At 34.6% G+C, this 27,404-nt stretch overlaps 1 protein-coding gene across 1 annotated transcript in view; it reads left to right on the plus strand.

Annotated features, from left to right (window-relative positions):
• Positions 1 to 27,404, plus strand: part of ANOS1 (anosmin 1) — a 129,399-nt gene that overhangs the window by 98,104 nt on the left and 3,891 nt on the right. Inside the window, exons 8-13 of the mRNA XM_042810190.1 lie at positions 1,118 to 1,265; positions 5,646 to 5,795; positions 20,048 to 20,142; positions 22,500 to 22,671; positions 24,044 to 24,264; positions 26,789 to 26,930. Of these exons, the coding sequence (XP_042666124.1) occupies positions 1,118 to 1,265; positions 5,646 to 5,795; positions 20,048 to 20,142; positions 22,500 to 22,671; positions 24,044 to 24,264; positions 26,789 to 26,930 (928 nt within the window). The remainder of the gene's footprint in view (positions 1 to 1,117; positions 1,266 to 5,645; positions 5,796 to 20,047; positions 20,143 to 22,499; positions 22,672 to 24,043; positions 24,265 to 26,788; positions 26,931 to 27,404) is intronic.

The raw sequence follows: 27,404 nt of genomic DNA on the forward strand, positions 1-27,404 counted from the left end.
AATATAAAACAAGGTTAAAAAAATCTTGGTTTTAAAAGAACATTGACAATTTTCTTTATCCAGATTTTGCCTTTAGAAATAGACTAGTTCAAATTTAGACTAATACAAATCATTTTATAGTTATTTCTCTATGGAAATACTCAAATAATTTGAGTAAAATGTTTAGAATATTGTCAGTAGTAAATATTTCAGCACAAACAAATGAACATCACTGATTTTAAACACTTGATAATCGCATAACTGTTAAATGTGGCAGTATGTGGTTATCTTTACTCTGGATTGATGGCTAAACTTCAGTTTCACAATGAATTGCATAAAAACATGGATTCTTCTGTCTGAGACATAGGCTAGAAGGGCAGTTTTATAAATATTAAAAAAATATTTACAAACGTAATGTAAGAATATTGAGTAGCCTTGTCTCTTCTTTGCAATATTATGGGAAGTATTTCAATTTACGGATTATTAAACATGATTGTTCTATTCATATACACTTCCACTAAGTTGTATTTTTAATTTTTTGTTTTTCATGCTATAGAGGAAAACAGTCCTTACCAATTAGCAGATTCTTTGGATGGTTGGCTTGTTGTTTGTTTGTTTCAAAAAAACATTCTATAGAAAATACTAACAAAAGTACTGAACACTGTATGTAGCTGTTTTCAGACTAGCTATCTTGAGACTAAGTTGTCAGTTGCTTTGCTAATACAAAAAAAAAATAAAATTGTGGATGAATGAGTTTTAATTTCTTTGACTGAAATAATTGTGGCATACCAAAAAAAGTACTTCTGTATTTTGTATTCTGTGTGTGTGTATATATATACAAATAAAATTACAATCTTAATTTTGGCCTAAACTGTAAGTAACTGTATTTGCCAAGGAATTACTGAAAGTCTGTAAATGTCAATAAGGTTAGTACTATAAAAAATGACAAAGAAAAGTAGAGTACAATGAAATATAGTTTTAAAGAAGCAAACTTTTGTTCTCCTGAAATTTATACGTAAGTTTTGTTTTCTAATTTCAGAAGAGTAGTGTGCCTAAGATAACAATCCTGCTTTTAATACAAGCCTGTTTTTCAGTAATACTATAACTTCCTTATTTATATATATATTCTCTATTGTAGCCCCAAAATTATGTAGTCCTGGAGGGACTCCAGCCCAACAGCAACTACAATGTAGAACTACAGGCAGTAACACGCTGGGGTCAGATACGCCTTAAAAGTGCTAAGGTTTCTCTTCATTTTAGCACAACACAGGACAACAGGAATAACAGTGAGTAATTGTATTCAGACACCTGAATGCTTTATCTCTTCTTTAACTGGAATTTGAGTGTTTTAAGTAGTGATTTCTTAAATTATTTTCTTTAAGGTGGCTGTTTGATAGCAGAGTAATCTCATCTTGATGAAGTTGAGTAACCTTTTAATGTTAAATTTCCTATTTAAAACTTGATAAGAATTTTTGCCTATTTCTTTTTCTTAGTTGCTACGCACCTTAAAGAAATGCAATGAAAATGGATGCATTTGTACCACTGTGATGTTAAGACTTGAAAAATGCAATATATCTATAAATCCGTGCAATATTTCTTACTGGCTGCTGTAAATTCATTTCTGTATCTTTCTCTTAACTGGACAGTTTTGACTTGCGGTGCTTTTCAAAATCCTGACTATTCTGACTAGCCTATGAATTCTGGTTCTTGGACCATACAAATACATATGTTGTAGAAAGTGAGACAAAACATTGACTCTTCTATTAGAGAAACTTAATTGTTTTTTGCCTGATAAATAAATTCTCAAGAAATTATTACACACACAGACAAAAATTCAAATTAAAATCTTGATATCTGTAGAGGTCAGATTAAGATATTTAAAACTTCACATGCTAAAGCAATGCTTGGTTCAGCTTTGTTCTGGTAAGTGGAAAAGAATCCCAGGTGCCGTTATTATGCATTATTATGGCATACAGCCAAAGTAGCATTAAGCAATTTGAATTTCTTTCTCTCATTTTATTATGACAGTGTAACTTCAAATTGTATCTGAATATGAGAGTAAACCAAGTCTTAGTTAAATGTTTTTATAATTGCAATACAATACAGAGTTACTGTCTTAGCTTCTGATACATCTCTGATTAATCAATAAAGCAATAAAGCAAAATTCTGATAAGAAGATGCTAGGGATATCATTTCTAATATTCTTTCCTGATTGTTTCATTTTCTATCCATTTACTTCTTGATTTTAAAGTACAATCAATTATTTGGCACCATTTTCATAACATTACATTACCGTAAACAGCCTCATCTAACTAACCGATGGCTATTTTTACTGGACCCTTCTGCATGTATATTCTGTTCGGACATGTATAAAATACTTTAATTTCTACATACGACTGATCTCTACATCTACAATTGCTTCCTGTTTTAATGCACCAAGAAGATAAAACAGACTTAGAATACATGTCCTTCCTTTCTCTCTATTAAGCTCACTTTTACAACCTTTTTGGGTCATTTTAGAGACAGCAAAGGGCCAAACTTTGGTATCTTGAATGTACTGCCTTTTCTTGGAAGTCATAGCAGAAAATGAGCTTGAATCTGCACAGTGCGGACACAAGGCAAGTTTATGTTAAATCCTTGGTGGAGCACTATATAAGTGAATACAGAAATTTTGCCTTTCCACTGGCTCACCTTGATTGTACCTGTGTTTTCTGGCATTGCCCACAAAAATGACCTAGTTTTCAGGAACATGCATGATACCATTCTACTGTTATTTTGCCAGATTAAATAACAGCTCCAAGAAAGAACATGTAACTGAGTCTACTTTAAGTAGAAATAATGTCCCAGGAATAGGCTGATACCTGAATTTCACATGAGTCTGAGGCAGGGCTTTATTGGGGAAGCTATTAATTTTTTTCCCTCATTTTACCATGATAATAGCCTTCTAAATTTTCCCTTCTTGGAAGCAAGACTAATTAATCAACTGATATTCAGCAGGCTTTATTATTAGATCTGATGTTAGGTTATAGTCTTTCAAAACATTAAATGAAGACTTTCTGCATAATGCAGTCTCTCTAAACTGGAGCTGGTATAACTGAGTTTGTACTTCGCCTGTGTAGATGTCATTCCTTACTTTTTCTTTACAATAGGAAAGTGTTTCACTGATGGTGCTGTATCAACTCTCTCTGATATTGCTGATATGTCAATAATGGGGTTATGCTGGGAGGGGAAGACTTCTGTTTCAATTCTCTCTCCAGAACACTGTTTTTTTTTTTCCTGAATCTGATGCAGATCACCTGTAACCACATTATCCTCCTCTAGGTCCTCTACCAAGTGACATTTATTCTACCAATAATGACTGGTGGGTTCATCGTTTTATGTCCACATCAGTGATTCGTCTTTCCTACCGTGTTTAAAGTCCCTTGAATAATCAAAAGTCACTTGGATAATCTACCCACTCCTTGCCCCTTTTACTTAATAAAAGTCTATCAGTAGTTTCTGTGAAAGTTTATTATCTACATAATTTTTTTGTGCTTTATTTCACTTCATTATATTGACCTTTTCAACTGAAAGTTTAAATGGCTGCTGTATTGTTTTTTAAACCAAATTAATACTGCATTCAGAATATTTTTGATTGCAAATGTACCTCAAGTGTATGAATGCTACGTTCAAAGTATGACCATCCATTTACCTAATGATCAGTGTTTTCTTTTTAACTGCAAATCTGTGCCTGTGAGAACTTGAAAAGACGTATTTGTTTTAGAAGAGAGTACTTCAATAGTAATATAGAAAAATCTGAACATACTTTCTGTTAAAGCCTGTGGATGAAAGAATTGGAGATTATTTGAGCCCAAACTGGTGATACCACACATTTTAGTCAACAGAGCATTCTACTAGAAGTATGTTTGGACCTATTATGAAAATAGCTAAATTATGGCTTATGTGGAAAACCAAATACAATGTGCCCCTAAAGGAGATGCAAATAGATCTGAATTAATCTTCTGACTCTCACTAAAGTTAGCTAGTTAGAACCACTTCTGCTTGAGGTATTTTTTGATAATACTCAGAAGCAGATGGAGAAATCTGAAAAAATAATTGCCTGAAATATTATCTAGGACAGGACATTCGTGCCCCCTCATCATTTGGGGAATTTTATGGCCTTTGGGAAGTAGTTCCAGAAGCACCATTCTAATTTTGCAGTAGTCCCACTGTCAATTGCTCAACTTGCTGTGGAATTAAGGTCTTTTTTTAGGTGGCTGTTCATGTTGTCAGAATATAATCAGTCCATAATCCACTGAAGTAATTTAGTCCTATGGACTTCTATGAGCTTTGACCCTGGCCCTCTGGTGTTATCTTTCCTCGCTCTTGGAAATATCTTGCTTCACTGTATTCATGTGCCTCTGTTCTGGGAAATGCAGCAAGATTCTCTCTTTCTTGATCAGTGTATGTAGTATATAGTTTAAATCAGTGTTCCTGTTCTGAAATTGGAGAGAAAACAGCAAAATACAAATTTTTTTAAACTAAAATACTTTGAAAATAAAATACATTGAAATATACCTAACAGGTTCAAGTTTGTACTTTGCTCTATCACTTTGTGATTTCCTTTCAGATAGCATAAACACTTTGATGACCTTGTGAAAGAACATACATGAATCTGGTAGATTTACTTCAGTGTAAAAGAAGCAAGTAAAAAAGTAAAAATGTATCAGATTCTCATGATGATTGTTGAAACTTAAGTCTTTTTCTCTTTCTCTCAAGTATACAGCTAATAATTTGCCACTTCCCAATAATTGGAATCTTGAATTTTCACTTATATGTAATATTGATTGAATTAACTACAGGGTTTTTTTGTTAATCTGATGCAAATACTGTCCTCAATCAGAACTGTTATATTTGACAGTGTGCAATGAAATACATTTTGAATCCACACTACTGCCTCTTAAACTGAAAACACTTAGGAGTACTGACAATACTGCTAAATATTCATAAAATGTTACCAGATGAAGAGCTTGATGAGGGACATTGCATTGCCATTGCTTGTTGGAAGGCACACATATCACGGGATTTGCTCAAAGTTCATTCTGCTCGTACAGTGTTTTTCTAAGCATTCACTGTTCACTGTTGGAGACAGGAAAGCAGGAAAAAAGATCTTTAATCTGACCACAGTGTTCTCATATACCATACCAAAGAGCTATATTTACTTTGATGTAATAACCATTTGCAGCCTCTGTGGGTTACACTCAATCCTGTCCTCAGGTTTTTGGCTATATTCAAATACTTTGCAAATATAAAGATGATTAATGATTATATAGAAGTACAGCTAGATACCATGCTTGTTGAAAAAGTCAGACTGTTAACTTCTCTTATTCCTGGGAATATAAATGCACTCCGTTTACTTATGATCCTTTTGAAAATTAAGAGAGCATTTTCATATTAGTATTAGTGTGTCTTTTTTGTCTCTCTAAAATATCTTTACTGAATTTCGAACAAATCATGTTTTTCAGCCATATGGACCATTTTTTTTTTATAGTTACAATAATTTCATTTAGCTAAGATATTAAAATAAGGTAGGATTGTGTTTTTTTCTGAATTTAAACATTGTTGGCATAGTCATTAGACAGCACTGTATTAAATAAATAATTTCTTTATTTTTCTGTGTACTGCAGAGGAGCAGACATCTGCTGGGAAACCTCCAAAAGGACTGGTAGATCCTTACCCAACTTTTCAAAGAAGAAAACCCACTCGTTTTCTTAAAATTGGAACTCCTTTCTATCAGGACAATCAACTTCAGGTTAAAGTCTACTGGAAAAAGACAGGTTTGTCAAATTTTTGTTTTACTGTTTTTTTAAGGAGGAACTCTCCTAACCTGTCTCAGAGTTGTAGAACATTATTATAATATTCTGAGCCTCATTCAGTCATTTCAAGTCAAATACAACATCCATCCTTCTATCTCTTCACCTTCACATTAGAAGGAAACATTGCCTCTTGTTATGTCTGCCAGAAAGAAATTATGTGTTAGCTACCTAAAAATTGTAGTTAGTCGTGTTGGAGTACTGAATCTTCTCAGAGCTGAGATGATTTTTGGTTCAGAAGAAATTGCTTCTTGTAAATAAATAATCAGAATTTGTCCTTACGTCACAGAACTTTTGTGTCTAGGCATGTAGTCTCCCAGGTATGTGGTCAAGAGATTCTCAAGTGCGTACTGTTCCCATGTGGTACTGCTTTGGATGCCGCTGCAGCATGACTTCTGGATTTTGTCAGTTGAGAAATGAGTCAGAAAATGAGTCTGTATGGAAATCATGTAGTGATGTCGCAAAATCTAAACTACAGTCTGAACCACAAAATTTAGAGCTACAGTGGTTATGTGAGGGCCGTTATAAGCTTGATGGCAAGCTTTATCAGTCACTTTGAATTAGAATAGGAAAAAAAGTTTGCCAAGACCACAGCAAAAATTTGTACATTGGTTGTCTACTAGGCTACATGCACCTTTTTTTTTCTTGCAGAAAATCTAGTGATGATTTTGTCTAAGTCTTTAAAACTGGAGGAAAATACTGTACATTTTAAGTATCTAATCAGATTTAGAAATGAAAAAAAAAATTTTCCTTTCTTTCCCTCCAGGAGCATACATTTCTACATTGCTCTAGCTTACCCATAGCAGCATCATATGTTGTTATTTGAAAATACGCCTACTCTATTAGTGTTTTAACTGGAAGCATCTACAAATAAAGCAGGAGCGCATGCATAACATTTTTGCGTTTGAAATAAAGGGCTACAAAATAGACAGTAACTTATTCCTCTGGAATTTTTCAAAGAATTTTAGAAATACTTAGTTCTGGGGGAAAGGGATTAGGTTTATACAGCACCATCCTAACTTGAGAAAAGCTATATAGCCATTCAGCTATCCTATGTCACATTGGGTAGTGTGGTTTATGAGATGTAGCTTTCACTTTTTAAAAAGTGTCTACCTGTTTAAATGTATACATCTCTTTCCCTGCTGCATGAGATTCTCTTAAATTAAATATTCCTCCTGTAAAAACTTTGGCTCAACCTGACTGTGTACACACTTTAAGTTTCTGTCCTTTTCTTGAATATATTTCTGTTTTATAGATTTTCCCATTAGAATTTAAATTTTGCCCGACTTTGTGGAGTGCCAAGATAATTTAAAGCTTAAATAAAAATTGAAGCATTTTTAATTATGAATAGTAAGTTTATGTAATAATATGCTTTCAGTTATCCAAAGTGATATTTATGTATTTGGAGCTTTATATCGATAGCCTCAAACTTTATCCTTCTGAAAGCAGGTTGTCAACAAGTTGTTTCATCTGCTTTTATAGTCAGAAAAGCAGATGACTTGAAGCAGTTGATCCCATACAGCAGCTAAATAATCTTCTGTAGTTGCCCGTGTTCCTTACTGAGTACTAAGGGGACTTAGATGATCAGTTCAGACTTGACAACACATATGTAGAAAACCTAGAGATGTCTCATATCTTTCTGGTAACAGGTTCAATACTGAACAGTCCGAACTGAAAAAAAAAAAAATTTCTCAAGATGCAAAGTAGATATCTTGAACTATTTCTTCTCTAATGGTAATGGTAGATTAGCTATCAAGCGTATGAGTAGACATTGCATTGTGAATGTCTAATGTTGGCATCTAAATCTGGAGCTGTTTTCTACATTGTCACATACCTGAAAGTCATATTTGTGTTAAAGACTATAAATGTATATAAAAAGAAAAAGTTACTCAGCATTCTTATAATGCAAAGTCTGAAAGTATTGCCTCCTGTTTTATTATGTTGGCCCATGATGTTAGAGGCAGATGTTGGTGGTAAGGCAGTAGAAACTGGACTTGCCAGATAGTATTCCATTACGTGTTGTTGTTGTGTGATGGCAGCAGAGGGGCAGTCTGACAAATTGATGTCTGACCTGGAGGTGTGGATGAAGCAAAGGGGTGGAATTAAATTCCTACATGAAGAAAAAATGGCACCTATTGATATTCATTGACACTTGCTGAACATTTATGGAGAGCAAACAGCGGATGAGAGCACAGTGAGGCAGTGGGTGGTTTGTTTCAGCAGTGGCAGCAGCTGTTTGTAGCTGTTGTAGTTTCTATGGAAATAAATAGGAGGAATTACTTTCAGAGGGAATTACATTGTTGAGATGAGTTAATGGATCAAAGGAACTTAGGAAAGTTTTTACTGTTTAGAATTAACTGTTTGGAACTAGTGTAATCCCCACCACTACAAATCATCAGAGACAGATATGTCACACATCATTTAGAAATGACATAATTTGACTTCTTGTTGCTTTTACTTGAATTGCGAGCAGTGTTCTAGCTGAGTTCTTGAGTTACTTACTGTACGGATTCTGGTTTGAATCTCTGTACATCCCGTTATACCAGGGGGACAACCAGATGTCCAGTTTGGTTATGTGGTGGGAGCCAGCTCTGTCACATGCTTCAGTCCTATAGCGGAAGATGTCTTCATTATTCTCTCATAACAAATTGTGATAGCAAATATGTATGTAAGAGGGGCAGAATATGGAAGTTTGTCAGATTTTCTTTTTTTCTTTTTTTTCAACAAAAATTTCCATGTTCAAAGTGACAGCGTATTCAGTAACTCAGCAGGAGCCATTGCCTTATGTGAAACTGAAATATAGGTAATTACCTTCTCCTTGGAAGATAGCAACTTCCATGAGCTCTGACAGGGGTTTGGAGTTGAGGATGTCACGGATGAGATACTGACTGAAAATTTACAAGTGAAGATGTGCTCAGAGCAAGTTTTTTTCATTGTGCTTGTGGGCACAGCAGAAGGAACATATTTTCTGTATCTTGTCATAATGAAAGACAGCAGTCAGAGGAAACAGCTGATTTTGGAACTGTACTCGCACTTCTTTGTCCTTTATAAACTGCACTGTCACTAGTTGTGTTTAGGGATTTGTAGGAGGTATATGATTGCAGCAAATATAATACTAAGATTTACTTCAGTCTACTGTATGACCTGATGTCTAGGTTGTTGCCTGTTGCAAATAGGCAATCAGAGTTCAAATCCTTCCTGACAAGTAGCTGACCTCTGATTCCTACATGATGGATGAAAGCAAGCAGGAGTCCCTATTGATTACTTTAATGCTATCATTATTTTGTACATTACTACAAAAGTGATCAGACAGTGGAAGTGCCACTAGAAGTACCATGCTGCTAGTGTCGAAGAAGCAGTTGAACAGTCTGAGATATAGGTTTTGAATTTGGAATAGTATTGTGTGGAGCCAGGAGTTGGACTTTGTGGATTCCTTCCAACTCAGATTATTCTGTTCAGTTTTACTATTGAAAGCTATTATTTTTTTATTTTTTATTTTTAACAGAAATACAGTCTTGTTACAGTCCTAAAATAGGATGTGTGAGTTTAAAACAAGTAGCGACTATGAAAATATCATTAAACTATGGAAAGTGTGTATCTTGATAATGTTGAGAGTTTCCATGACATAAGAAATAATTCAAGAAATACAAATATGAAGCTTGAATATGTTAGACATTTGTAAATTAAGTAAAATTTCAATTGTTTGTAGCAATCTTTGCTTTGTCTAGTTTGCTTGTAAAGATTTTTGGTACTTTCTGCAATGGATTTAATGATCCTAAACAGAGATGATTGCAGTGATGATGATATAAATATGTTGTTTACATTTTAGAGCTTCTTAAGATGAAAACATTTTAACCAATGTGATAAGTTGATATAAAGTGTCTTTTAGCTGTATTGAAAGTTTTAAAATTTACCAAAACAGAAATGTTTCACTCTGTAATATTACTAATTTTCTGCAAGAATAGCTGCTAGTATCATTGGACCTCATAATTATTTTTTTTTTAATTCTGTCTGAAACCAAGACAGCTACATAAAGAGTTTCATACTGTTTCTCACATCACAAATTACAGAAACAATCAGAACAAAATACCTGTATGGATATCTGGTGGTCTCATAGTACTTAAAAAACACAAACATGTTCCTAAGGTTAGATTATTTTTTTTTAATTTTCATTGTTCCATTTTCTACCTTAGAAATCTTACTGTATTTGAATTTGAACACTTCTACTCTGTCTAAAAAAGACAGAATGGACTCATAGAATAATTCAGGTTGATAGGAACCTCTAGAGGTCATCTGATCTGATGATCTGCTCAAAACGGAAATAACTTAGAAGGTAAATCAAGTTGTTCTGACCTAAATATAAGGACCTATAACAGATGCTGTTACTGTTTCCAGAATTTGTACTTTACGAAGACCAAGCTGCTGAGGCCATCTAACAGTGCAATGCACTTTAGGATTTCCAGAAGGCATGGTGATATTTCCTGACAGTCAAAGATAGTTCTGCCATTACTATGAATAACATATAATCCTTGTTGTCATTTGCAGATGTGCCTCTAGGAAGCCAGTGAAAGAAAACGTTTTTTTTCAATATCTCTCTGAATAGAATTAATCTGACTGTACAAGAAATGAAACAGAGGGGATGTTGCAAACTATTAGTAAGCTGGCTTTATTTTATGCATTAAAAAAGCAACTGCTTATAAGTTGAACTGAATAATGTGCTAAAGTCAAGATGCAAGATCCTATTTCCATATTTATGTATCATAATGTACCACAATTTGGTACCTTGGAAGGACTTATATAGGCCAGCTCCTCAAGTGTCATTTCCTCAGTCCTATTAGCTTCAGTAAGCATGAAGCATGAATGGAATGTAGGATCTGAACTTTACATTAAAAGAAATACCTTTATGAAATAGTCTTTCTGTCTGAATGCATTGGTATGATGGCAATAATAACTTTACTTCAGGAGGTATCCCAGCAAGAATAACGGCACACTTCAGGCGGTACAAGGTGCTTAGCAAATGCACATAATTTTACTAGTCAGTCATCACAAAAGTGTATTGTAATTATAGGATACAATGATTTCTTTCTGAAAGAAGAAAATGTCTTTCACTTGCTGCCTCTGACTTAGGCCTGGGATTAGAGAAACACAGTACATTCCTTAAACAGCATGAATTCTGCTTTTATAAATGAAAAGGGGAACTTTCTTGTGGCCAGATTTTTTGGCTATCTTGACTATGTGAAATTAAAAATGATGTGCTATTTGTGTCAAGTAGTGGAACCAATTTAAAAAACTCACTTTTAACTTCTTGGTGCTGGAGTCACAGAGTACCACCCATTATGAAGTACTGGTGCACTTTGAAAACCTTGCTTAAAGAGACTAGCTGTTTATTACTATTAAGATCCTTGGTATCTTGGGCAGCAGTCAAGACTGAAATTGTAAAAACAAAAATAATTTTATGTTTCCTCTGTTCCATAATGGTTTGGCAACCAGAGAGCTGAGGTTTTGGACCTCAACTGAGCGGTCTTCAAGTTATTGCATGGTTATGTATTTTTAGGATATGAAAATAATAAATATCTCATACACTAAAGGAGAAAAAAACTTTTATTCTTTATGAATTCATTGCTTCAATCCTCATCATTTGCTGTTATAATTCTCATACATGAAAATACTAGAATGTAATTTAGTATGACAACTCCTTTCCAAAGCAACATATCACAATAGTATTTTCTAACGCATTGCATGGTTTTCACTACTGTTTTCTTATTGCTTGTTACTAGAGAATAACTGTCCCTGCTCAGGTAAAGATTTAGTTTTGTTCACTTGTCTTTGAATGAAGTGTATGGACATTTATGTCTTTGTGTTCAAATTAAACATTTTAAGTACTTCTAGATATTTAAAATCAATATATATATACTCCTTAGTTTTGCTTAAAAAGACAAATATTTAAAATGCATTAAGACTTGGCTTCAGGCTTCTTTCTTTGTATTTCTGGTAAATGCTAAAGCAGAGAAAAAAAAAAGAACACTTAAAACAGGGAGAGGCAAAGAATCCTCCATTGTCTGGTAAATCAAGCAAACAAGAATAATGAATTAAATTACAGGGAAGAATAAAATGCAAGGCAAGGCAAAGCAAACAGAAAGCTGACACAAATGCTTTTAAAACCAGATCTTAGGAAAACAAAATTAACTTTCACTTAGTTCAGAAAGATAAATGAAGTGATGGTGTGTGCTGACCCTTTGTTTGCAATAAGGTATTTCACATGGTAGGTTTTAAAGTAATGTAAGGGTTTCTCCATGTTATCCTGCGGTCCTTTCTTGCACAACTAGTGCCACTGGAGTTAATAAAACCCTTCAGTAACGTTGAAGTTTCTAGTTGTTATTGGTAAGGATTCAACAGTTTCTTAAAACTAAGTAATTACTTAGTTTGATACTGTTATATCAGAAGACTTGTGTTTAAACAGCTCACTGTTTTCTAATCATGTATTTAAGCTGGAATATATTTGTACTTGAAAGTATCACTGTGGTCCAGATGGTTCTTTGGAAAAGATCTCACTGTTAGTTATAGTGATGTATACATTAATGTATTTCATCTTTCTGTGTGAATCTACTGGATCAGCAGAGGCTGACTGGGGAGTATGCATTATGCTCAGTTGTATTTAGTAAAGTTGTCCCTGGGCACAGGAATCTTTGACTAGGTCAACTGTTCAGCCATTCACCAGGAGATATTGCATAATTTTACTTTTCCATGTGTGCTACAATTGACTCAGGTGCCTATATCCTATGGGCTTTCTCAGCTTCTTTCCTAGTGTAGTGGGTAATACTATCAGCTAGAACTTTAGTGGGATGTTATTCCAGAGTTAAAAGAGTATGTTGTCAGAAATATTCTCTGTGTGATTCCTTCTCCTCCCTTACTCACATAGGCCTAATCTAATTCCAGGAATAAAATTTTTGTTATCCTAATACTGATTTTTAAGATCTCTGACTTTCTGCTTCCTAGAAGAGAATTAAAAGGCTAAAAATAGGTAGTTTGCATTTGGTTTATGTCCAGATGTGAAGAGATAATGGTACATCAACAAATAATACAAATGGTAGAGCAGACAATGCACAACTTCTCAAATAGTAAGCAATGTATTAGTTGGACAAGTGGTAAAGTTTTAAAATCATACTTACAATAATGGTAACCTCAGGGCTATCTCCCCTGCGATGGAAACAATGTTAGGCAGATTTTTGAATGTCACAGTTTACAGCCTTGCTTCATGTTTCCACAGACACAACAGAAAACCACTAACGATTGCCTTTCACTCGCTTCCAAACCACCATACCTCTCAGGGTGGGTGGTTAAAGCTCTTGGTGTGAGACACTTAGGAGAAAGTTTTTCCAGTGATTAGTCCCTAGGAATGTAATTGGAATTGGTTCAGAGTTTGCCAGGAAATGAAATAACAAAAGCCAAATTAGAATTACCTATTGTGGTAACAGAGCAAAGGCAGCACAGAGCACGGAACAGTGATTTTGCTTAGCTGATACCCACTGACGTCTGCTTGAAGGCAGAGAGTGGCTGTACCATACTACATTAAACTAGTTCTAACATTTTGTCTGGTTAACTCATATGGTATGACATATTAATATTCACAAAGAGTACGATGTTCACGAGCCCTCAGTATGACCTGTTATACTCTAGAATTCCTTCAGTAATTGTGAAAATGTAAGTCCCCTTTTTATTCTTAAACTTATTAACTGAATACAAATTTAATTTCTTTTGAACTTACATTAAAAGATCATATAGAAATGTAAGTACAATCCAAAGATGGATAGACCTGCAATCAGACTTCAGACACATGTAGTATCAAATTGCAAAATTATTTATCAGACTTAACTCACTTCAAGGCTTTGAAAAAATTGACTGTTCAGCTAATAAACTAATTTCTAGCTGACTTAACTTTTCAGGAGAAAATTCATTTTCAGAAACAGTACCCCCGGGATGTTTGTAAATCTTTGTCTTACATCTTCAGACAATCGTATCTGGAGCAATCCTTCCATTCCTATTGTGAGTAAAACTTTCCTGGGGTACTTAGCGTATCAAGATACCTTTCATCCACTGTGGGTTAATAACTGCTACTGTAAATGCTTTCTCTAAGTTTCTGGTGTGGCATACCATGATGCACATGCCATGAATGTCCAGTTTAGGACCTTTGGGAGAATTTTGTATGCACTGTACATGCAAACAACCCGCTTGTCTGTTTTTTTCTTTGCATAAGGTATGAGAAAGCAGTAACAGGTTCATGTCTGTATCTCCTCCCACAGAGGCTTTGTGGTTAAGGTGGATGTGTACCTGGCCTCTGGAGCTGGGAAGAACTCCCACATTCCCTACCCTTTTTATAGCCTCTTCACCTACATTAAGATCCGGATTTGTCAGAATTAAACAGAAGGCTTTTCAGTAGGTGTAGAATGATAGCAAGCTTGGATTTGTTTGTAATTTTTTCATTGAATTCTATTTTTGAAATATTAGAATGTCTTGCTATGAAGGAGCAATGTAGGAAGCTTTTATTCAGGCTGCAAGCAGCTATTATGAAACTTAGAGTTTACACGAGGCAAATTTCCTTGTAATAGAAAACCAGAGTGAGATGTTGTTGAACTTACTTTACATAGGATATTGTGTGTGGGAAAGGCAGTGGGAGTAGAGGTAATCCAGAATAAAGATGATTCCAGATTTAAATATTTCAATACAAACATCCTTAAACCTTTAACCTTTAAATCTTAAACCTAAATATGGACACAAATGCTGTGGCTCAAGCCCACCTTTAAATTACACACTTATTTTTAATATCATTTTTTGAAAGGATTATTGATGTATTATGCAAAGAATGTGTTCTATAGAAAGAAAGTTTGTTTTAAATGGCGTAATGTAAGGAACAAAATCTTTGCTATTTAAATGATACTGCTTATATTCCATATAAGAGCAGGAAACCATACATTTTGCCTTGTTAATAACTGTTTATTGAATGAAGTTTAAATGTCAACTGAGGATTTTAGTGTTTATTTTAATCATACTCCTTGAATAGCTGATCACTAAAAAGTTGACATGAATGCCATGAATTTCGTAGACAAATATTTGACATTTTGGGTTTTATTTTTTTATTTTTTTTACCACTGGTGAATCAATACACAGGCAGCTAAAGGAGCCAGAGCTGTTTTCATTTTAGTCTTACAGGAAAGTTTAGCTACAGTGGCTGAGAGAGAACACTTCAGAAGCATAGTTTTTACAGGGGAACATGCATTAGCTCATCAGTACAGCATTTTATAGTTAGTTAAAGGTACATTCTGTGTCCCTATCTATCCTAAGATTGTTTGACTGTTCACTTTGCATTTACTTATCAACCATAAGTTAAATAAAACACTTAATCCTTTATTATTTCTTGCCCTGTCGTTAGCTTCAGGTTTCAAATGTTAACAAGAAATTCCATTACTCACAGAAGCATAAATAGCTTGTAAATCAATACATGAGAAAATAAGTGTTACGATCAAGTAGTGATAAAGATCATGTTTTGCTTCTCTGAAGTACACTGAAGCATGTCCTCCCAAACTGTTTTTCAGTCATTCTATTGTTACAGTATGACACTGTCATAAGTAATAAGTATCGAATGGGTAGCTTTATAATAATCATGTCTTCAAAACTGAAGCAACTAGTATTAAATAATAGTGCTTCATTTATTCACTTTTATTTTTTCCTCCCCACATTTGGGCCTTTCCCGTATATTTTTGCAGGGCATTTCCAGCAATTGAGTTTTATTAGAAAAAGTGTTTCTAAAAAGTGATACATTTTATAACATTTTTTTCTGTTGAGAATGATGACCTGATAAACAGAGGAATGAAGATCTGAGAGAGTGAAGATACATCATAATATTGTATCTCAAATACTGAGTAATAATTCTTGGTGTGGAAACCTGGGTAAATTGTGCTGGAAAATAAGCATTGCCATTCATCCTTGTGCCAAAATGGCATCTTGGAAGTACTGATTTATTGAACTATTTCCACAGTTGTAAAGGTGTATTATGGGTTGCAGGAGCAACTTTTTCCTATTTCTTACAGAATTCATGCACAAATAATCATTTTTCTTTATCCAAGACTTAAATTTCACCATTTACCATTTCACGGTTTACCATTTACCATAGCACAGTTTCATCATTTAAAATAAGTAATTTTTGTCCTGGATTGTTTTGTGATGGTATCTTATTCGATAAAGTATTTATATAGAGATCCCCAAAGCCTTACTGTAACTTTACCCTAGAAACAGTCAAGCTAGTTGAAATGTGTTTCATGTGCCCTGAGCTGACTTTGCCCTGTGCTGTGATATTAAATATAAAATCTTTACCTGATCTGGATAAACTTTGCTATGGCCTATTTTTATAGCAGTAATGCTGCAAGACACACAATCCAGGAAGGGAATTATGTAATTTCGTCATATTTTCTTCTTTTTTTTAATCTAAGACAATCAAAGATATGTTCAAGACCATCTTTTAGCTGTAGTTTATACAGTCATTAATGTCTTGATCCTGCTGGGTACTAAACTTTCTTGCCTGGTCCATTAGCTGCTCTTAACTACTGAAGTCAACACAACTGTTCCTGTGCTTAAGTGCTTTGTTGAAACAGGGCCAGAGTACTCAGAAGCTTGTAAGATCAACACTCTCCATGGTAAGAGAAAGAAGCAGTCACAGGCCCTTCATAAGGAATCACTGTAGTTCTCTCTGTGAAGCATCATCTTTAGCAATTGGCTTAGGTATGGGCAGAACAAGTTCTTTCAGTAATTTTCTTACTGAATAACTTCTTAGAAACTGCAATTTCATTATGATATTCTAATTGAAGGATGGTTGAAGATAGCAGGTTTGTGTATGGCAAGTTATCTTCCAAACATTGATAACAACTGCTTTCTTTTACTATATTTAATTCCAATGAGGAAATATATCAAAGATTGCTTGAAGAGCATCAATAACAGGATAACTTTGCAGAGATACTCGTTTGGAATTAAGGGTTCCTTTTTTGGGGTGGAACATAAGAGGGAGAAAGTCACAACAAACATCTTTTCAGCATGATTTAGAACATCCCCAGATCAAGGCATTTCTAGCTAAGGTATTTGAGTATTTTATTCATCGAAGTTAGAAGCAAAAGAGCTAAGCATATGTGGAATTTTAAGAACATGCTCATGTGATGTCTGAATGTTTTCTTAAGTCTAGGAACTCATCACATACTACAGAAAATTTACCTTAGAAATCATAGAAGAAATAATTAATATTACCTACTAATTTCTATGGGAGGATTAGTTGTATGCAACTGTCTGAAATGCTGTCTTGTTTAGGCAGGTGATGTCCATTTTGATAACTTTAAGTGATTTCTTAATGTGATTATTTATATCAGAATTGAAATGAAAGAATTGAGCAGTTTTTTTGCTGTGTGATAATCTTATTCTAGAAGGAATGGTAGAGCTTGCTAATTAAGCTGCTAGAGAGCAGTTCCAGTAAATGTTGGATATTCTGTATATATTAACTACTCAAATTATTTTTCAGGAGATGATACAGCTGTGTGTTAATACGTGTATTAACTTCAGCTGGACTTAATGCAGAACCATTAGCTGTGGTGATAGAAGCTGACATTCACCTAGGCTGCAGCGTAAACTGTTTATGTGATGCATGTTGTTGAGTTTGTAATGGACAGCTGAAAAGAAAAATCTTAATAAAATTAGAGTAGTAATCTCAAAGGAAAGAGAAAAGGAGGATAGGATAAGCTTTTGTTTCGCTTGTGCACACAAATCAGTTGCCTAAGAACGAAACTCTGAAGCCATGATCTTTATAAGCAGTTTCATGAAACAAGTACATATTTTCATCTTATTTTTCGAAGTATCTTATGTGACCTTTTAGATCATTCCGTACATTTTGCCTCCTGCTCTAAGAAAAATTTCTAAATAATATAATAAGGTAATTTCTAAAGCAAGCTCATTATTTAATATGCATACTTCAAGCATGTATATACACTGAGTATTTCATGCCTCTAGCTCTACATAATAAAAAAGTCTCAATTTTCCTCATTTTTCTCATTTTTTAAGAAGTCTCAAATAGGAGACTTATATTTCATTTTTTTTCAACCCAAATTACTTAAGATGAGAAGTGAAGGAATTTTAATATTGAAAATAAAAATCTAGGAATGTGTCTTAATGAAGAGTTCTGGATAAACTTAGCTTTTGTTGTCATGATGAATTCCATTTTATGGCTGCTGTTGTACATATGTATGTGCATACAAAAATTAAATATTAAAATACAGAAAATCTTGATTTTTCAATATAGACTGTTATCAGAATATAAGATGTGAACAATATCAAATATAAGGTTCATTTCTTAGTTTTGTTTAAATAAACAAATACAAAATTATGGTTGTTAAAAACTTTCATCATACATTTACAGTCCACGTTGAGAGGGCAAGGAAGAGAGAAATTTTTTTTTTTTTAGTTATTCCTGATTTTCTTGCTTGAATAAAGATGTTATCAGCTGTTTATGAGTAGGTTACTTAGGGTTTGCTAATGCAACAGGGGAGAAATAGGAAGGAAGAACTGCAAGAGGGCACTGTCTTCTGAAAAGCTTATAGTTTATGTAAGAAATGGAGGTGGAGCTGTAGAATCCAAACAGATTTCCTCTCTGCCAGGAGCTGCAACTAAAGATATTTTGGACACATTTCTAGAAAAATGCATAGTAATTCTCTGGATGGCTGCTGAGATGTTGTAAGCTCTTGATTCTTGGGCTTTTGTAGCTTTGCAAAGAGCAGAACAACTTACATGCAGATAGTTTAAAATAATAAGTTGTGATTATCAGCGAATATGCTATCAATAGCAGATTCATTGTGTGCTTGTGGCACAAACTGTACATTTTTAACATAGCAGGAGTAATATAGCAGAACATTGCTTTCAGGTCCCAGGAGAGGGGCACAAACAGGTGATAGGCAATAGAAACAGACTAACTCAGATGAAACCTGCTTCCAGATGTACTGTGAATTTGTGTCTTCATCAGAGAAGCATAACAAATGGGAAAGCCCAGCAACCAAGAGGCAAGTGAAAGCACATCCAATTATTTATTACTTTTCAAATGGAAGGGAACAGTCACAAAGCAGCAAGTTATTTCTTTAGGTATCTTTGAGAGAATATTGAGCTTCCAAAGAAAGTTAGCATACACGTTGTATTGCTAACAGCTGATTTAAAAAAAAAAAAAAAAAATCAATTTCAAGGGGGCTTCTCATCAGTCTTTTTACCAGAGTACCATCTGAGCTAGTTTCAGACACCGCTTGTTTTCTCTTTAATTTATAATTTTCCCCTTCTGCATCCCACTTGCTTGTAGCAGTCTAATGCCAGAGCAGCTCTAAGGGCATCACAGATATTTGTTTTCACTCCTGAAACGCACAATCAGGCATTTGGTATTAGTGGCTATGTTATACCAAGTTAATTAATAGTAACAAACATGTCCTTTTGCATCTCCTATATAAAGACAAAGGAGAACCAGAAAAATGACAAGATGTATTGTCAGTATCTGATGAGTTTTTCTTCTTTTGTCTAATTCTTAATTGCTCTTCTTTCACTTTCTTTTGCAATCAGTCTTGAGAAAAGCAACTGTAAAATACAGTGGCTACTTCTACAATTATTTGTAGGGACCTCAAAAAAAATGAAGATCTGGAAATTGCTTGAAAGTTTATAGTACTGATACTTATGTAAGTTTTGTCCTTGATTTAAATGGCAACTAATTCCCTTTTCTGAAAGGGAAAATCTCAGAGGCTTGCAGACATTTTCACATACCTCCAGGCACACATTTCTCAAGTACTGCCAGTGAGCAGTGTTGCAACACTGACAATATAAACAGTGTCAAGCAATTGGTACAAGGTCAATCCCATCATATGCAGGATGCTTGGAAGAAACAGAATTGAGATTTTTTTTAATGTTCATATCAGTAGATGCTTACATTTCTGAAAATGCCAATTCTGTTTTTAAAGTTATTCCTCTTAGCTGATGTATGACTTAAATTATGAATGTATAATAGTTCATTTTTGCTAATGAGTGCTTATGGACAAGTGAGGAACTAGTAGCCCTAGAATACTTAAACTCTATTTGCATCCAAACAAGCTTGAAAAAGTTGCAGTTGTGAAGCTGTAATTGTAATATGTCTTTTCCTCTTTTTCTGACCCCTTTAGGTATCAGCATGAATCAATTCCAAGTCCACTCATTACTGGAATCCTGTGCACACAATGACACCAAGGGACTTGAGAAAGTAACTGAGCTGACTTATGTAAGTCTTCATTCAGACTTCTACTTGACTCTGAATAGCTCCTAAGCTGCAAGAGAAAGGATAATTCTGCAACAAAGCACAGTTTGGTTTATACTTTTTCTTACATAAGATAGAAATGGTTCTTCTGGAGTGGTTTTTGTGTTTCTTTGTTTGTTTTTTTAATCCAAGCTAGGCTAATATTTTTTTGTTGGTGATGGTGGTGCTGTTCAGAAGACTAGCAGGCAAACAGATTTAATATATACTTCTACAGCAGATGGAAGACAGCTGGTTTTATGATAAGAACTAGATGTCTGGAAAAGTACAAATACTGAAGAGTAAAAATAGCAGTTATAAACTAGCATGGTTTTTTTAGACGCAAATGTGGTTTTCAGAACTGAGAAGAACAATAGAATTAGAAAAATAATACAATAGTTGGAAAATACTAGACATTAAATCTGAAGGTTGGACACAGGTAAGGAGAAGAGCTCCATGTAAATGCATGTCAGGAAAAATACATATTGGGGGGGGTATTCTTCATACTGAAATAAAACATAATTCATCCTTTCTTCTTAACTTTACCTGTACTATCAGATCAATTCAGTACAGTTAATGTCATATAAAACTAGAATAAATAAAAAGAAAATAATTCTCATGCAAGAGGCTGTTAGCTTGTAAGGTTTATTACCTCATGAAGTCAGTAAGGCAAATGTTAGAGTTGGATTAAAAAAATGATTGTGGTATAATGATATGAACAGTCTCAATATTTCAAGTTATAGTCAATGAACTTAGGAAAAAGTTTGTATTTAATAAGTTTATTTCCACTAGAAATCAGGAAAGATTACTTTTGTATCTGGCCAAGTGCACTGTGGGATTAGTAAATTTATTTCTTTTCTATCATTTTACACCAATTTGTACAATTACTTTGTATAACTATGTGAGCTCATTCTTATTACAAGTGATCAGAAGACATCTGCTGCGACAAAGGGTTTGATAATCAATATGATAATTCAAGGCAGATAAAGAACTTAGGCTTCTGGTGCTGAGCATTTAGGCTTTTGTCCAGGGTCCATGGACTTTTAAGTCAGACGATTTGCCATTTTTAGAATGCATTTTGAGATGTAGGTGAACATGAAGCCTCAGTAAGTCTAGTCAAAACCCCAATTGACTAACAAGTATCTGCTTTAAAGATTGAATGAGAAACAGTGGCTACTGAGGATAACCTGAAGTCTTGCATAAATGCACCAGCATCTTTAACAAATATCGAATTGCAGTCATTTATAAAGCAATGGAATGTGTACTTTAGTTTAGTTTTGCTTTTTTGTTTGTTTGCTTGTTTTCTTACAATGAAAGTAGAACCAACCCTGTTAGAATTATAGGGAGGAGTCAAACCTGTTAGAGTAGTAGGTAGAAAATAGGAAATGAAGTCCATTCTCAGCCCAATCTATGTCCTATTGAAAATGCCCTTCCGCATGAAGTTTTGGCTAATGTAGTTTGGGATTAACTTCCAAAAAAAGTTGGTGTGAAGCAGAAAAATACTGGAGATTAATGATTCCAGAGAGAAAGAAAAATATAAAAGTCCATCGAAGACCTGGGACGTTAGCCAAGAAAGTGTACATTTTCCCAGAAAAATGTACATTTTTCCAGAAAAAAAGCACACACACACACGCATGCACACATACACACAAAACAACTTCTTTTCCTCATAGTTTGATTTGTGCTTAAGCTTTCAGATTGATTTTCAAACATACTTTATACAACGTTAAGAAGTTACCATGACAATTACACTTTGTGTAAAATTTTATTTTTCTATCATTGTCTTTAAAAGAATTTTGCTGTGTAATTCAGCTGTGGATTTTACCTTCCTGATAAGAAGACAGATGTGGTAAACATACTAAAGAGGAAAATATTTGATTCATAGTACCATGCTGGACTTCAAGTGCATTAAAAAAGCTAAATGTAGACAAAGCCTGCCATTTACAGCAATTTACTTCATCTTTTTAACAATTATTTAATTCAATTAGTATTTACATCCTCACATTGCTACCTCATTGCCACTGTGCAGGAGACTGTTCTAACTATTGTAAGTTAGATGCATTCGTATAGCATGGTGAAGGAGCTGTGTAGAAAGGATGGACCTTTCTGAATGCCATGCTAATGTATTTTACTATTTTACAATTGAAAATAATTATAATGTAAGTAATGTTTGCTTTGTTCTATGAGAAAAGCTATGTTGGAGTGTGTTAATTGTGTCAGTAAAATATTTTATTGAAGAAAACTTTTCATCATCTGTCAAACTCATTTTTCAATTATTTTTCTATTTTTTTTTTTTCCCTAGGGATCTGTTTGCATCATGTTCTCTTTTGCTTTTCTTTTTCTAGGAAAACTACATGATTCTGAAGGACCTGTCATTTTCATGCAGATATAAAGTAACTGTTTTACCTGCAAAATCTAAAAGTCGTTTTAAGGCTGAGAGTATTTTCTTTGTCACCCCACCTTGCACTGCGTTTAAAGAAAAAACCCATAAGCACATTAACTGTGCTGCTGAAGAAGGTAAGACATGATCTGCAGAATTTGCCAAATAATTTCAAATGCACTTAAAATCACACACAAAAAAAAAAAAGTATGTGAAAGTAATTATGCAATGGAATATGAAAGATTCAGAACAACAAAAAAGATGACTAATGCTTACACAAAAAATCAAGTAAAATACAGAGCAACATAGATTTTGTTACCATGTTGCTGCTGTGTTTATTAGTTTATAATTTTAGAGGGTTGTTTATAAACATATGATGACATTTTGTATTACAGTTTTTGTTATGTAAGGAGCGAAACCTTCCCATATATTATATATTCACCATAATGATGAATGATAACTGTTATTTCAATTCTGTTAATAACTGTTAATTCAATTCAATGGCATGATCCATCTTTTGAATGTTCTAGTACTCAGCTCGAAAGCAGCTTTTTCAGTTTGATTTAGTTTTGGTTAATACTTCTGTAACGTAGCAAAAAGAGACAATCATACCTTTGACAGTGTTGCCACAATCCAAGGTATAGCTGAAAGGTTATTTGAAATCACAGAGTGATGGAGAAAGACTTATACGATCTGAAGAGAAACCAGTGCTTTTGCAGGGGGGTTGGACTTGATGATCTCTGGAGGTCCCTTCCAACCCCTACAATTCTGTGATTCAATTCTGTGATTCAATTCTGAGAAATTTTTTTGAAGGGATTTCTGATATCAGCTAATCCAGCCACCTACTCGAAGCAGGTGAGGTCAGCCATAGCTTTGAGTAGCCAAGTCTGGACATGTCTACAGCAAGAGAGTGGCACTCTCACTTTGAATTATTACTGCCCCCCACTGCTCTGTGGCTCACCTCAGAATCCTGCTGTCAGTGGCCACAATTTCCTGCCCACTTCGCTTGAAAAATTCCAACATTATAATTTTCTTTCTGGACAACTGCAGCTCAGGCATAAGTTTCACCTAGCCAAAGTGTGCCTGTTAACTTGTAGTACAGTTTTATAGCATTAATTTTACTTTTTGCCTACATAATGGAGCTCTGTGATATGTTATGGGTTTTCTTTTCATCTCAGAAATCAGCTCAGATATTCTGAAATACAGAGAACTGCCAGGATGGTTGCCAATCAATGAAGCATTTATAATTTTACATGGCATATATTTTCTTGCCTGTCACCTGTGGCTGACAGAATTTGATTTGAAGTTTGAACTTGACCCAGAATGCTGATGGAATATGTCAAAGATGGGTTTTTGCTAACACCTGAAAATGCAATGGCAGAACCATGTAAAGATCCTGAGTAATACAAAAAAACAGCTCTGTCTGACCTCAATTTGTGAAATTAAATGAATATTATTGACCACTACTTCTCAAAGTTTAGCTTATCTTTTTGCTTTCCAAATTTATAGTGCCAGTTCTACCCAAAGTGTTGGCCAAACCCGAGAATCTATCTGCGTCTTTCGTTGTTCAGGAAGGTAACATCACCGGTCATTTTTCCTGGAAGATATCTAAGACAGTCCTTCACCAGCCCATGACAGGATTTCAAGTCACATGGGCAGAAGTAACCACAGAAAGCCGGCAAAACAGCTTGCCCAACAGCATCATTTCACAGTCACAGATACTGCCAGCAGTAAGTTGCTCATTCATTTCCTTTTCTACTGGCTTCATAACTGTGTGTATATGTGGTGTATTTTTATTTTTTTTAGTGGTAATGAAGATGTCACACATAGCATTTTCCTTCTCTGCAGGCATGTTGGAGCAGGAGATGCCTTAATTTTGTCCTTAGAAATACAAAGCACAGCTACTCTTCTCAATTGCACATCAAAAATTTTAATGTGTACAATTGTCAAATCAGAAACTATTATCTGAGAAATGCCCAAAGGGAGGAAAAGATCATCTGTATGGCAATAGATAGTTTTTGTTTTCTTTTGGTGATCAGGCTGTTCAACTTGGTGATTACTGTAGTTTTACTAATTACTTGGTGTCCAAGTCAATAAATTTCATGGATTAAGTATTGCTTTTTTCCTTTGAGTTTCTCATTTCTCTAAGAAAAATAAAAATCATTTCCCTTCTGTGAATACTTGCTGTTGTCCAACAAACAAATAATTTGAAGGAGAACTAGAATTCACTGTTGAAAGTATCACAACAATTCGTTTGAATTCTTCCTCCTTTTAGCTTTAAAATGGTCTTTGTTATTTCAGTTCCTCCTCTGGCAGAAGAAAGTGAACAGCACTTCTTTCAGACTGCATTGCCAGATCCACCAGGGTCGACAAAAGGATTTAGGTAGCTGGCCTTGATCCAAAGTCTCCTAACAGTGCTGGGAGTCTTTCTGTGCACTTCAGCAACGTGATAGATCAAGGCAAATGTGTCACAAGCAGAATTGCCTGAAAGTCTTTTCACAACATTTGTTTCATCAAAGAATGAATAAAATGTTGTGTTGAACACATCCTACATTCAACACATTTTCTAAAGTCCAAAACAAGATTCCCACAGTTTTATCGTCTTGCAGACTGCCCTAAGGCTATGGCCAAATTTCAAAGCCAGTTTTCAAGCAGAGTAACAAAGAGTAACAAAGTTGACCACAGATGCTCCAAAACTATGTAGCAAGCCGCTACGCACTCTGCAGAGCTGTCTTCTGCCGCGGTTGTGCAGTCGTAATGAGATCCACATCAGTTCATTGAGAGCTCAATCAACATCTGAAGCAGAGGCACAAAGAATATATATCCTTGATCTCTTCAGCAGGATATGTTGCAGGATTATCTTGAAGAGGTTACTTCTTCACAGACGTTAGAATGCCGACCACAACCTTAGTGAAGTTACAGGCCATAGGATGTTATTCTTCATTTAAAATTTATTTTGTTTTGCATATGGTTTATTCATTATTACTATTTCATTTTTAAGCATTTGTGTCTGTTAGGTCTGGGATATATATTATGTTTTATTTAAACATTCCTTTACATTGTGTTTTAATTGCTTATCTTTGTTTTTTCTCTGATTTTGTTACTGTAGAGTCTGGAGATTTCATATGTTTAATTATTTAACACCATATGTATCCATCTATTCATGGCGCCTGGTTAACTTGCACAAAATATTTGCTTCAGTTGAAATAGTATCTCCTCCCTCTCAGACACCACCACAGTGTAGGGTATTTCATGGTGAGGATCATTCATTCATTCTTGTTGGCCATCTGTAATTGTTAAAAGTTTTGTAATTGTGCATCCACAGCTGAAATGCACATGTTCAGGGAGCATCTAAAAGAGCAAAGTGAGTGTATGAATGTGACGTAGGCATTTATCTCTCTTTTCACTGAGTATTTTATATGCAATGGAAGAGCTTCAGCAAGGGTTTTTGAGAGTAGCTGCATCTGAGTATTATCAGTATACTGATTTGGCATAAAGCTCCACTTTTACCTCTGCCTTTCCCCTTAGATTTCTGAACTGCCAGGAATAGCAACTTATCAGTTTTCTCACAGCCCACTTTTGTCCCTCTACTGTGTGCTTGAGATAAGATCTTTCAGAACAATTTGCTATGCAAATTCTGTCTGATTGAATGAGCATACTCTGTGTGCACTGTCCTGTATCTCTGTACCACTGTCCTGTCCCAGGAACTGGACTACACAATGCTTTTTCACTCCTTTTTAGGTTGAAATAAGGTGAATTGGAACTTCAGTTCCTGAATGTCCTCCTTAGTCAGATGTTTTTCTATTTAGGAGCGTTTATAAAGTTACTCCAAAAGTTTTTAGCCCAAGTGTGAATGACCAGAGATACAGAGCAATTAAAAGTAAGGGGAATATAGATATTTCATATGCCAGAAATGGGAATAGAAGAGCTGATCTTTATGTGTAATCTGGGTCAAACTTGCTGAAAACAGTGTAGCCACGCTGCCAGCTCCAACAGGGGCCCTAGCCCTGAAAATTGTCTTGTTTTATTTTCCCATTCAGTAGAATTTACAGAAAAATGTAAAATAAAAACAATTGCATTTAATGAACTTTTTTTATTAAAAAAGAATATGTAGTACATATGCTAAATCCTTTTCACAGATTTCTTAAAAAATAATTTGTGAGTGCTGAGAGTGATAGAGCCTTGATTTGTGTGAGTAGAGCAACTATGCTTTATTTTTAGATTCTAAGAGAATTAATGTAATTTATTTATTAGGATCATTATGTACTCACCGTGCCCAATCTCAGGCCATCAATGCTATACCGACTGGAAGTTCAAGTGTTGACAACTGGTGGGGAAGGACCAGCTACTATAAGATTGTTCCGAACACCTGATCTTCCTCCATTTTTACCCCACAGTAAGTAGTGTTTTGGCATGTGGTTATGTGTTTAAAACCTTCTACACAAATAAACAGGTTGCTTAAGTCTTAGAATCTTTATTAGCTCTAGTAGAAGTCCGTAAACATAACATGCATGACAATATTGCTTTTTTTCTCTGTTATTGTCCATCAGCATTGATGTAATCAAATACAGCCTTTCTCTTACTCATTTGCTATGACCTTACATTTATCACTGCATTCCATTGCAGCTCTTTGGTTTATGCCTATAGTAGCTAGGATTCAGAGCTGGTCTCTCCTACAAATACTACCTAGACATGGGATTGCTTAGGTTAGACTGTTTGAGAGTCTGTTATATCTATTACCTGACCATATTTCTAAAGCTGTACAAACTTCTTAATAGTTTTAGTAGCTTCAAGCATTTTATTACTTTTGGAAAAAAACAAGTCAGTATTATGAAGCCCAGCAAAATTTACAGTCCATAATTAATCTGCT

This window comes from Centrocercus urophasianus, unplaced genomic scaffold, assembly GCF_019232065.1.
Source record: "Centrocercus urophasianus isolate 14NV4802_14NV808 unplaced genomic scaffold, USGS_Curo_1.0 seq_12, whole genome shotgun sequence".
Taxonomy (NCBI): Eukaryota; Metazoa; Chordata; class Aves; order Galliformes; family Phasianidae; genus Centrocercus; species Centrocercus urophasianus.